An 11,145-nucleotide genomic window follows, 5' to 3' on the forward strand; every position below is an offset into this window, starting at 1 on the left:
CTTTTTCCAGTTGAGAGTAATTCTGTTCTGTTTTAGTTAACATTCTGGATGCAAATGCGATGGGTCTCTCACTTCCATCTTTCATTTTGTGGCTGATTACAGCACCAACTCCATAAGGAGAAGCATCACATGCTAGTATGATATGTAACTCTGCATCAAAATGTACTAACAATTTATTTGACTGAAGAGACTTCTTTGCACTATCAAATGCACTTTGACATTTTTCTGACCATTCCCAGGTTGCATCTTTATACAGCAATGCTGTCATTGGATGAATCAGAGTAGATAGATTAGGGATAAACTTTCCATAGTAGTTTAACAGAGCTAAGAATGACCTGAGTTCAGTTACATTTTTCGGAACTGGAGCCCTCTGAATAGCATCTGTCTTTTCCTTCATTGGATGTATGCCCATGGCATCAATGACATGCCCTAAGTATGAAACGCTGTTCTGCATGAATGCACACTTCTGTCTTTTAACCCTGAGATTGTACGTTTCAAGTCTACTAAGCAACTCTTCCAAGTTAGTCAGGTGCCTTTCTGTATCTTTTCCAGTAATTAAGATGTCATCTAAATAACAGATGACCCCTTCCATGCCCTGAAGAACCTGATCCATAATCTTTTGAAAAATAGCAGGGGCGCTAGCAACACCGTAGGGTAACCTATTGTAGTGATACAACCCTCTGTGTGTGTTGATAGTTAGGTAATGTCTTGAATTGTCCTCTAACAGAACTTGCTGATAAGCCTGCGACAAGTCTAATTTGGTAAACTGCTGACCTCCTGCTAGTTTAGCAAATAAATCTTGGGTTTTGGGTAGTGGATACTGTTCCACGTTCAACCATGGATTGATGGTGACCTTGTAGTCTCCACATATTCTCACACTGTCATCCATTTTAGGCACACAAACTATTGGAGCTGCCCACTCACTGTAATTAATGGGTGAGATGACACCTTCAGCTTCCAATTTTGCCAGTTCTCTCTCTATGGCTTCTCTTAATGCATAAGGCACGTTTCTAGGCTTACAGAACTTGGGCACTGCATCTGGAACTACATGTAGTCTGGCTTCAATACCTTTTAACTTGCCTAGCTCAGGTTTAAACACTGATGCATGTCTGGCACACACATCATCCACTGTATCAGGAGCCACTCTGTTGACTCTTGACCAGTCTAGATTTAATTGACTTATCCAGTCTCTGCCCATTAATGCAGGACCTCTTCCTTTCACAACTAGTAGTTCTAGCTTTTCTGAGCGTTCCTTGCATTTCACCTTTGCTGCGAATTTTCCTATCAACGGCAATGATTCCTCACTGTAGGTTTTCAGCACACAATTTGCAGGACTAAGTTTCACATCTTTAAACCTGCGTTTAAGTAGAGTTTCAGATATCACTGACACGGCTGCGCCAGTGTCTACCTCCATTTTCACCCTTGTACCATTTTCACTGACATACACATAGTAGGGTTTCACAATGTCACCTTTACCCGTGTCCATTGCAAAAAGTTCGGCCCCTCCACTGTCCAATGTCTGACCAGTATCAATGTTCTGTACATTGACACTGTACATTGTCCAGTGTCTCTGGCACTGCAGAGCTGAGGCTGGATAGGATCTCCATCTGCCCGAAGACTGTGAGCGTTGCTCTGGTCCACGTGCTTGAGAGCATGGCAACATTCCAAATGCCTGGTCCCTTTCGATGCCTTGCCATAGCTTCCTTCTTTAGGTGAACGGCATGCTTTTGCGATGTGTCCCTTTTTCTTGCACTGGTGACACTCTGCGTCCTTGAACCTGCATTCATCCGGTCTGTGGCCTTTTCCATTGCAGCGATAGCAGGGCTTTCCATTAGCTGTAGACTTTACCGTAGCCTCTCCATGCTTTAGGTTAGCCTTCTTTTCTACCACATTAGCTTTATAGCCTTTCTGTGCAAACTGTTGCGCACTGTTGCCTTTTGTTACCTCAAAAGAAAGCGCCATTTCAACTGCGAGCTGTAACGTTAGGTCTTTTGTGTGAGCAGCATTGAGTAACCGATCTCTTGGCTCACTGCTCTTAACTCCACAGACAAACCTATCACGCAGTGCTTCATCTAAAAATGTTCCAAATTTGCATGTGGCTGCTAACTTTCTCAAACTTGCAATGTACTCACTTATTGTTTCGTTTTCCTTTTGGTTTCTTCCGTGAAACTTGCATCTCTCGGCAATAAGGTTGGTTTTCGGGATGTAGTGCTTTTCTAGCATTCCCACCAGTACTTCATATGTTTTACCCGATGGCTTATCTGGCGCACACAAACCCATCAGCAAGCTATGTGCCCTTTTTCCTACCACCGTAAGAAATACCGCTTTGGTTTTCTCATCTCGAGTGTCCAATCCATTTGCTGCGAAGTACTGCTCTAACCGCTGGCGATAACTATCAAAACTTTCCTCACTTTCCTCGAAGTGGAAATCTTCTGGCTTACCGAATGCCATCTTCTGTTCGACGGTCCTTTCACTCACCGAACGTCTCTCTCTGGTTGTTCGTCGTTTACTTCTGCCTCGCTGGAGCTGCTTGACATGCTAACTCTGTGACTTCCAACTTAAACATCCCATCCTCTTCGCCAAACTGTCGTGTATGAAACACAAATACTGTTCTAAACTGTTTAAGTAGATAACTGGAAAGTGCACACGGCAGACGTATGACAGTAACGTAGTATTGTGGCGGACACTAGGGGCTATGCCTCTCACCCATCAGGACTGTGAGCTGGGGGCGTGGTTTACGTTCCCGGGCTTGCTGGTGCAGGGTTGTTCCTGCTTTAGTTTTGGTTTTGGAGCTGAGGAATAAACAGCAAACTCGCCTTCGTCTCCTGTGTTTTTTCCTCATCCTGCCACATTGGTGACCCCGAATTGAACATGTTTGGAGCAGAAGATGAGTGTGAATCCACTTCGGCCACGCCGCCCCAACTCTCACAGCCGGCCGTTCTCGCCGCGGCTGTGAAACTCCCAGAGTATTGGCAGAGCGACCCGGCTTCGTGGTTCCAGCATGTCGAGGCGCTGTTCCACCTGCGTGGAATCTCCGCGGACGACTCCAGATACTATTTGGTCGTCGCTGCGCTGGACCAGCAGTCCACACGCCGGGCCATGCAGCTGTTGCGCGCCCCTCCGCAACACGATAAATACGTGGCCCTCAAACATCTTCTGCTCCGGAGGTACAGCCTATCTGCCGCAGAGAGGGCAGATAGAATCCTTTCCCTATCCGGTTTGGGCGACGGGACGGCTGTGGATCTCATGGACAATATGCTGTCGCTGCTAGGCTCGGACGAAGGTGGGTTCCTTTTCCCGCACATTTTCATGCGCCAGCTCCCGTCTCCTGTGCGCGCGGCTTTGGCTAACTCCCCGTGTCTGGCCGCTGGTGACGGCCAAGGTTTGGCTGAGGAGGCCGATCGGGTCCTGCTGGCTACCAGACGGTTCTCTGTGCAGATTGTGGCATCTGAGCCTCTGCAGCCGGCGTCGGAGGACGCGGACCCGGCGCTGGTGGCTGGAGTAACTGCCCGGAGACGGCGCGGGAGCGGCCTCTGTTTCTTCCACCAGCGGTTCGGCGGCAAAGCGAGGCGCTGCGTCCCTCCGTGCACGTTTGAGGCGGTGGGAAACTCCAGGGCCAGCGCTCAGTAGCAGCTGTGGGCGCTGGCGGACGTAGTGAGCTGCTCTTCATTAAGGACACGATGTCAGGAAGACGGTTTCTGGTGGACTCAGGCTCGCAAAAGAGCCTACTCCCTCCTGCTAAGACAGACAGGTCGGCCGAAGGCGGCGGCCCACAGTTAAGTGCAGCTAACGGTTCGTCCATTGCGACGTTTGGCACAAGGTTGGTGACTGTTTGCTTCCACGGGCGCCATTTTGAGTGGGACTTTGTAGTGGCCGCCATTACTGTTCCTATTATCGGCGCGGATTTTCTGTGTGCTAATGATCTGCTGGTTGATGTTGCAAACCGCCGTTTAATTGATGCTGTGTCTTTCGCCACTGTTCCGCGCGAGACAAGGGGAGCCGGGCGTTAACACACGCTAACTTTTTAGCATTAGAGGATGTTTTTCAGCGTTTGCTGGCGGGTTTTCCATCGGCGACTACGCCTGCCTTTTCCACCGCGGTTACTAAACACGGGGTAGAACATTTCATTCCTACTCTGGGACCGCCAGTTTTTGCGCGCGCGCGGCGCCTCGACGCGGTAAAATTGGCTATAGCTAAGGAGGAGTTAGCCATCATGGAGCGTCTGGGTATAGTGAGGCGTTCCAACAGCCCGTGGGCCTCGCCGCTTCACATGGTGCCCAAGGCGGATGGGTCGTGGCGGCCTTGCGGCGACTTTCGCCACCTGAACAACGTCACCGCCAATGACCGCTATCCCATCCTACACACACAGGACTTTTCCATACGCCTGGCAGGTACCACTATCTTCTCTAAGGTGGACCTGGTGCGCGGCTATCATCAGGTTCCCGTGCGCGCAGAGGACGTGCCCAAGACCGCAGTGATCACCCCATTTGGGCTTTTTGAGTTCATGCGCATGCCTTTTGGCTTGAAGGGGGCAGCGCAAACCTTTCAGAGGCTGATGGACTTGGTGTTGCGTGACCTTGCTTTCGTGTTCGTTTATCTCGACGACATATTAGTGGCCAGTCCATCAGCTGAAGAGCACCTGGCGCACCTGAAACAGGTTTTCCGTCGTTTGGACGAACACGGCCTGATAGTCAACCCGGCCAAGTGTCAGTTTGGACTGCCAGTGATTGACTTCTTGGGTCACCGCATTTCGCCGCAAGGCGCGGTCTCGTTGCCTTCTAAGGTGCAAGCGGTGGCGGAATTTCCCCGCCCGGTCTCTGTTAAGGCATTGCAGGAATTCTTGGGCATGGTGAATTTCTATAACCGTTTCCTCCCTCGCGCTGCCCACCTCCTTTCAGCCACTTTACGCAGCCCTGCGGCTTAAGAAGGCTAACGACCCTGTGGACTGGACTCCCGAACGGGTCCAGGCCTTTGACGGAGCTAAGAGCGCCCTGGCTAACGCTGCCCTCCTCGCCCATCCCACACCCACGGCGTCCATAGCTTTAACGACCGATGCGTCTGACATAGCCGTGGGGGGCTGTGGTTGAACAGCGTGTGGCGAATGCGTGGCAGCCACTCGCATTTTTTAGCCGAGATAGCGAGCGCAAGTACAGCGTTTTTGACTGGGAGTTGCTGGCACTGCACCTTGCAACCCGGCATTTCCGCTTCCTGCTGGAGGGTCGCCCATTCACGGCTTATGTGGATCATAAACCGCTGACTTTCGCCATGTCCAAGGTGACTGAGCCGTGGTCTGCTCGTCAGCAGCGCCACCTAGCGGCAATCTCCGAGTTCACAACGGACATTCAGCATGTGGCCAGGAAGTCCAACCCTGTTGCTGATTGTCTGTCGCGTGTGCTTGTGTGTCCTGTGCACCTCGGTGTGGATTTCTCCGCTATGGCTGCCGACCAGCCCAGCGACCCGGACGTCCTTGCCCTTAGGTCAACGCGTACCGGCCTCAAGCTGGAGGACGCTGTGATGCAGGAAGGCAGTCCTGCCCTCCTCTGCGATGTCTCCACCGGCCGTCCCCGCCCCGTTGTTCCAGTGGCCTGGCGCCGTCGAGTTTTCGATTCGATTCACTCCCTCTCGCACCCTGGAGTTCGGGCGTCGGTGAAGTTGGTCGGTTCCAAGTTCGTCTGGCCTGGGATCCGCAAGGACGTAAAGGGGTGGGCCGCTGCATGAGTAGCGTGCCAGCGCGCTAAGGTCCACCAGCACACTAAGTCGCCCCTCGAACCGTTTCCGATCCCGGCCAGACGTTTCGACCACGTGCATGTGGACCTGGTGGGCCCTCTACCTTCTTCACAGGGTTTTACGCACCTGCTCACAATGGTGGATCGGACCACCAGGTGGCCAGAGGCTGTCCCTCTGTCCTCCACAACATCCTCGGATGTTGCACGCGCTTTTCTTTCCTCCTGGGTCGCCCGTTTCGGCGCTCCGTCAGATATCACCTCAGACAGGGGCCCCCAGTTCGTGTCAGAGCTCTGGTCGGCGCTTGCGCGATCCTTGGGTGTGCAGGTACACCGCACTACCGCGTATCCCCCTCAGGCTAACGGGTTGTGTGAACGTTTTCACCGGTCGCTCAAGGCAGCGCTGCGCGCTGCGCTCTCGGATGGTAACTGGGTAGATCGTTTACCTTGGGTTATGCTCGGGTTGCGTTCGGCTCCTAAGGAGGACCTCGACGCTTCGCCCGCTGAGCTGGTGCTCGGTCAGCCGCTCCGCGTCCCTGGGGAATTTTTGCCTGGGAGTTCCGCTCCTCGACCCCGTCCGGCCGTTTATCCTTTTTTTGTCCGACAGCACTCGAGTTCCAGGCCCCGTTCACCATTGTTTTCCGCGGTCGTTCGTGCCTGCGGAGCTCATGTCGGCTCGTTTTGTTTTTGTACGGCATGATGCTCACCGCTCGCCCCTCCAACCCCCATACGATGGCCCATCCGGGTTCTTGAGACGGGTCCTAAGGGTTTTGTGCTGGATATGGGTGGGCGTAGGGAGCGTGTCACGCTTGATAGGCTTAAACCGGCGCACAGGGTGGCAGGCGAAGTTGTGTTTCCGGCCCAGGTTCCCCGTCGGGGTCGTCCTCCTTCCAGGACCCCGGCAGTGTCTTCACGGGTTCAGCGTTCTGCTTCTCAGCCGACTTTGGACAGTGTTTCACCTACTGTTTCGGCTGAGGGACGGCGCAGCCGTTATGGCAGGCTGCTTAAGCCTCCAGTGAGACACTAATCTTCTATCCAGGAGTCCCTTCTGGGTGTTCGGGGGGGGGGGGGGGGCTGTGTGGCGGACACTAGGGGCTATGCCTCTCACCCAGCAGGACTGTGAGCTGGGGGCGTGGTTTACGTTCCCGGGCTTGCTGGTGCAGGGTTGTTCCTGCTTTAGTTTTGGTTTTGGAGCTGAGGAATAAACAGCAAACTCGCCTTCGTCTCCTGTGTTTTTTCCTCATCCTGCCACAGTATATTTATTATTACGCTGTAACAACCTCGCTATCCCGAGTAGAGCGGAGTACCAAGAGAGCGCCCTGGTGGCGATTCTGCCGTATATACTTTTCAGGAACAACCAATAGCTGACCTCCACCTCATTCAGCACCAATCACATTTGAATGTGCACATTCAAAACCAACCAACCCACACTGGTTAATATTCTGTGTTGGGAACAGCACAGGGTTAGTTCTGTCAATAAATGTTTGTTTTTACACCTGGTTCCGCCTCCCACCTTTCTTATTCCCCCGGGACACTTCTATTTTCTTTATTTCCCCTCATTCCCTGGACCTTTGACGGGGAACATAACAAAAAATTGCTTCTAAGGAACTTCCAGTGACGTCATTATAGGAGTAGCAGCTTGATCCTTCTGCTGCGGAGAGAAACCCCGGATGTTTTATTGCCGATCTTTCCTTTACCGTTGAAAATGTACTTCTTGGCTTCTTTGATTTTAAGAAGGAGAAAGCTGACCTTTTTTATTGTAAGTCTCATATTTTTACCTGCCAAATTTCATATTCACAAATGTAAATTTAGAAATTCTAAACTTTCTTTCACCCCATTCAAAAACGACCTTGAACATTATTTTGCTACTACTAGGTCATCTACCAACGTGAAAGGAGTGAAAACTACATCTGTACTCATCTGTGGTCTCATACTATTGAGTTAATATTTGTGGCATCTTTATAATAAGCGTTCCCTCCCCCTGGCAAGTGTTTGGAATTGTATCTGTTTATATATGTATTTTTGTGTATAAATGTATCTTTTAATCTTTTGTAATTGAAAAACAAAAAACATGGCTGTATTATTAGTAGAGGATGCCGAATCTAAAATGGCGCCTGTTCATTCCTATCAGCTCGCATGGCGCATACACCGAAAAGTTTCCGGGTTACTTCCGGGTACATGCGGCCCACATGCGCAGTAGTGTTACTCCCATCATGCCTCCAGGCTATGAGAACGAGTGAACCGCGTTCATGATCCGGCGCTGCGCGTTCATGAATAGCGGACTTCATGGATGCATAATAAGACTGCTACGGGACTTACTTGGGACTTCATACCATGGATGAATTTATACAAACGGCACACCAACCAACAATGAAGATAATGTTCCAAAAAGTAAGATCGTTTTAAACGCTATTATAGCTAACGTCGTGGTTAATTCTTCCGAACAGCGTTTGTTTAACCTAGTGTAACGTAGTTCAATCAATGCCCGCTAGGGGATTCGAGCCAACATGCATTGCGTCACAAGGCGACATCGCTGACCGCTCGGCTAAAGGGGCCGACCGGCCAGTGAGTCTCCTGTAGTTTCAGTCGTCACCGTCTGGAAATGCGACCTCCCGCTGTATCATTCCTCGCTCTTTAGCTACTTGATGAGGATCTGTACGCTTCCGGGCACTTCCGGATCCCACTGCTGCCACAGAGGTAACGTAGTTCAATCAATGCCCGCTAGGGGATTCGAGCCGACATGCATTGCGTCACAAGGCGACATCGCTGACCGCTCGGCTAAAGGGGCCGACCGGCCAGTGAGTCTCCTGTAGTTTCAGTCGTCACCGTCTGGAAATGCGACCTCCCGCTGTATCATTCCTCGCTCTTTAGCTACTTGATGAGGATCTGTACGCTTCCGGGCACTTCCGGATCCCACTGCTGCCACAGAGGTAACGTAGCTCAATCAATGCCCGCTACGGGATTCGGTCCGAGGTGCACTGCACCACAAGGCGACATCGCTGACCGCTCGGCTAAAGGGACCAACCCCCCAGCCAACCAGCCAGTGAGTCTTTTGTAGTTTACACTAGCAAAGCTCATCGTTCCTGAGACACAACGTGACCGCGCGTAAGAGCGCTCGTAAATAGCCGTGACGTCATGCATCATTGCCCACGTGAGCATTGAAGTCCCCCGGCAGAACTATACTACCTAAGAACCCGCTGGTGTACTAGCGGTGAGGTAAGCTGTCAGGCTGAAGAAGGAGGCCTTTCAGACTTGTTTGGCCCAGGGTCTCCTGAAGCAGCAGACAGGTACTGGGAGGCCAGAAGGGCTGCCGCTTCAGCAGTCGCGGAAGCAAAAACTCGGATGTGGGAGGACTTTGACGAGGCTATGGAGGAGGACTTTCGGTTGGCCTCAAGGTAGTTCTGGCAAGCCATCTGGCGTCTCAGGAAGGGGAAGCAGGGCTTGACTCAGGCTGTGTTCAGCCGGGGAGGGGAACTGTTGACCCGGACTGGAGATGTTGTTGAGCGGTGGAAAGAACACTTTGAGGAGCTCCTGAACCTGACTAACACGTCCTCAGTGAAGGAGGTAGAGTCTGAAGACTCAGGGGAAGCCCTACCCATATCTCTGGCAGAGGTCTCTGAGGTAGTTAAAAGGCTCCTCGGTGGCAAGGCGCCGGGTGATGCTGACGGCGCTGGACATTGTTGGGCTATCTTGGTTGACATGCCTCTTCAGTGTCGCGTGGAGGTTGGGGACAGTACCTGTGAAGTGGCAGACTTGGGTGGTGGTTCCCATATTCAAAAAGGGGGACCGGATGGTGTGCTCCAATTATCGGGGCATCACATTGCTCAGCCTCCCTGGGAAAGTCTACTCTAGGGTGCTCGAAAGCAGGCTCCGACCGATTGTCGAACCTCGGATCCAGGAGGAACAATGCAGATTCCATCCTGGCCGTGGAACAATGGACCAACTCTTTACTCTTGCGGAAGTGCTCAGGCGGGCATGGGAGTTTGACCAGCCAGTCTACATGTGTTTTGTGGACTTGGAGAAGGCTTATGACCATGTACCCCGGGGCACTCTCTGGGGGGTACCAGGGAGTATGGGGTACCAGGGCAGTTGCTACAAGCCATCCAGTCCTTGTATAACCAAAGTGAGAGCTGTGTCCACATTCTTGGCACAAAGTCAAACACATTTTCGGTGCATGTCTGACTCCACCAAGGTTGTACCTTGTCTCCGATTCTGTTTGTGATTTTCATGGACAGGATCTCAAGGTGCAGCCAAGGTGAGAAGTTTTGGGAACCTCAGAATTGCATCTCTGCTCGTCGCAGATGATGTGGTTTTGTTGGCTTCATCAGAACGTGACCTCCAGCATGCACTGGGGTGGTTTGCAGCTGAATGTGAAATGGCTGGGATGAGAGTCAGCACCTCCAAGTCTGAGGCCATGGTTCTCTACCAAAAAATGGTGGATTGCTCTTTCCGGGTTGGGGATGAGTTGTTGCCTCAAGTGAAGGAGTTGAAGTATCTCAAGTGAAGTATCTCGGTGTCTTGTTCACGAGTGAGGGTAGGATGGCACAGAAGATTGACAGGTGGATTGGTGCAGCATCAGTAGTAATGCGGACGTTGTACCGGACCGTTGTGGTGAAGAAAGATTTGAGCCAGAAGGCAAAGCCCTCAATTTCCCTGTCAATATTTGTTCCAACCCTCACCTATGGTCATGAGCTTTCAGTAGTGACTGAAAGGGTGAGATCGCGGATACAAGCGGCTGAAATTAGTTTCCTCCGTAAGGTGTCTGGGCTCAGCCTTAGAGACAGGATGAGGAGCTCAGACTTCCGGAGGGAGCTTGGAATAGAGCTGCTGCTGCTCCTTTGCATCGAAAGGAGTCAGTTGAGGTGGTTCGGGCATCTGATTAGTATACCTCCTGGGCGCCTTCCTTTGGAGGTTTACCAGGCATGGCCAACTGGGAGGAGACCTCGGGGTAGAGCCAGAACTCGCTGGAGGGACTACATGTCCAATCTGTCCTGAGAATGCCTTGGGATCCCCCAGGAGGAGCTGGAGGGCGTTGCTGGGGAGAGGGACATCTGGAGTGCCCTACTTAGCTTTCTGCCACCGTGACCCGACCCCAGAGAAGCGGCTGATGATAAATGAATTAATGAATAAACCAGGCTCATATGGTTGTTTCCTTTGCTTTTACTGTATTGGCTGGTTCATACAAATGGTGAAAAGGGGGAAAAACATACACATAAAAAATAGGGGTTCTCCCTTCAGAGAACGAAGGGTTAAGACTACTACTACTACTACTACTACTACTACTTTTGGCTGCTCCCGTTAAGGGTCACCACAGCGGATCATCCGTTTCCATTTCTTCCTGTCTTCTGCATCTTCCTCTGTCACACCAGCCACTAGCACAGCGGTCGGGAACCTATGGCTCGCGAGCCATATATGGCTCTTC

General features: G+C 51.7%; 1 protein-coding gene across 1 annotated transcript; it reads right to left on the reverse strand.

The window, feature by feature from the left end:
- Nucleotides 1–301: 301 nt before the first annotated feature.
- Nucleotides 302–1,000, reverse strand: LOC130115627 (uncharacterized protein K02A2.6-like; the record flags this gene model as incomplete). Its single annotated transcript, XM_056283366.1, has 1 exon — nt 302–1,000. A coding segment is annotated over one exon (699 nt), but the record flags the coding sequence as incomplete, so codon positions are not given.
- Between the last annotated feature and the right edge of the window lie 10,145 nt (nt 1,001–11,145).

Source organism: Lampris incognitus, chromosome 7 (assembly GCF_029633865.1).
Source record: "Lampris incognitus isolate fLamInc1 chromosome 7, fLamInc1.hap2, whole genome shotgun sequence".
NCBI lineage: Eukaryota > Metazoa > Chordata > Actinopteri > Lampriformes > Lampridae > Lampris > Lampris incognitus.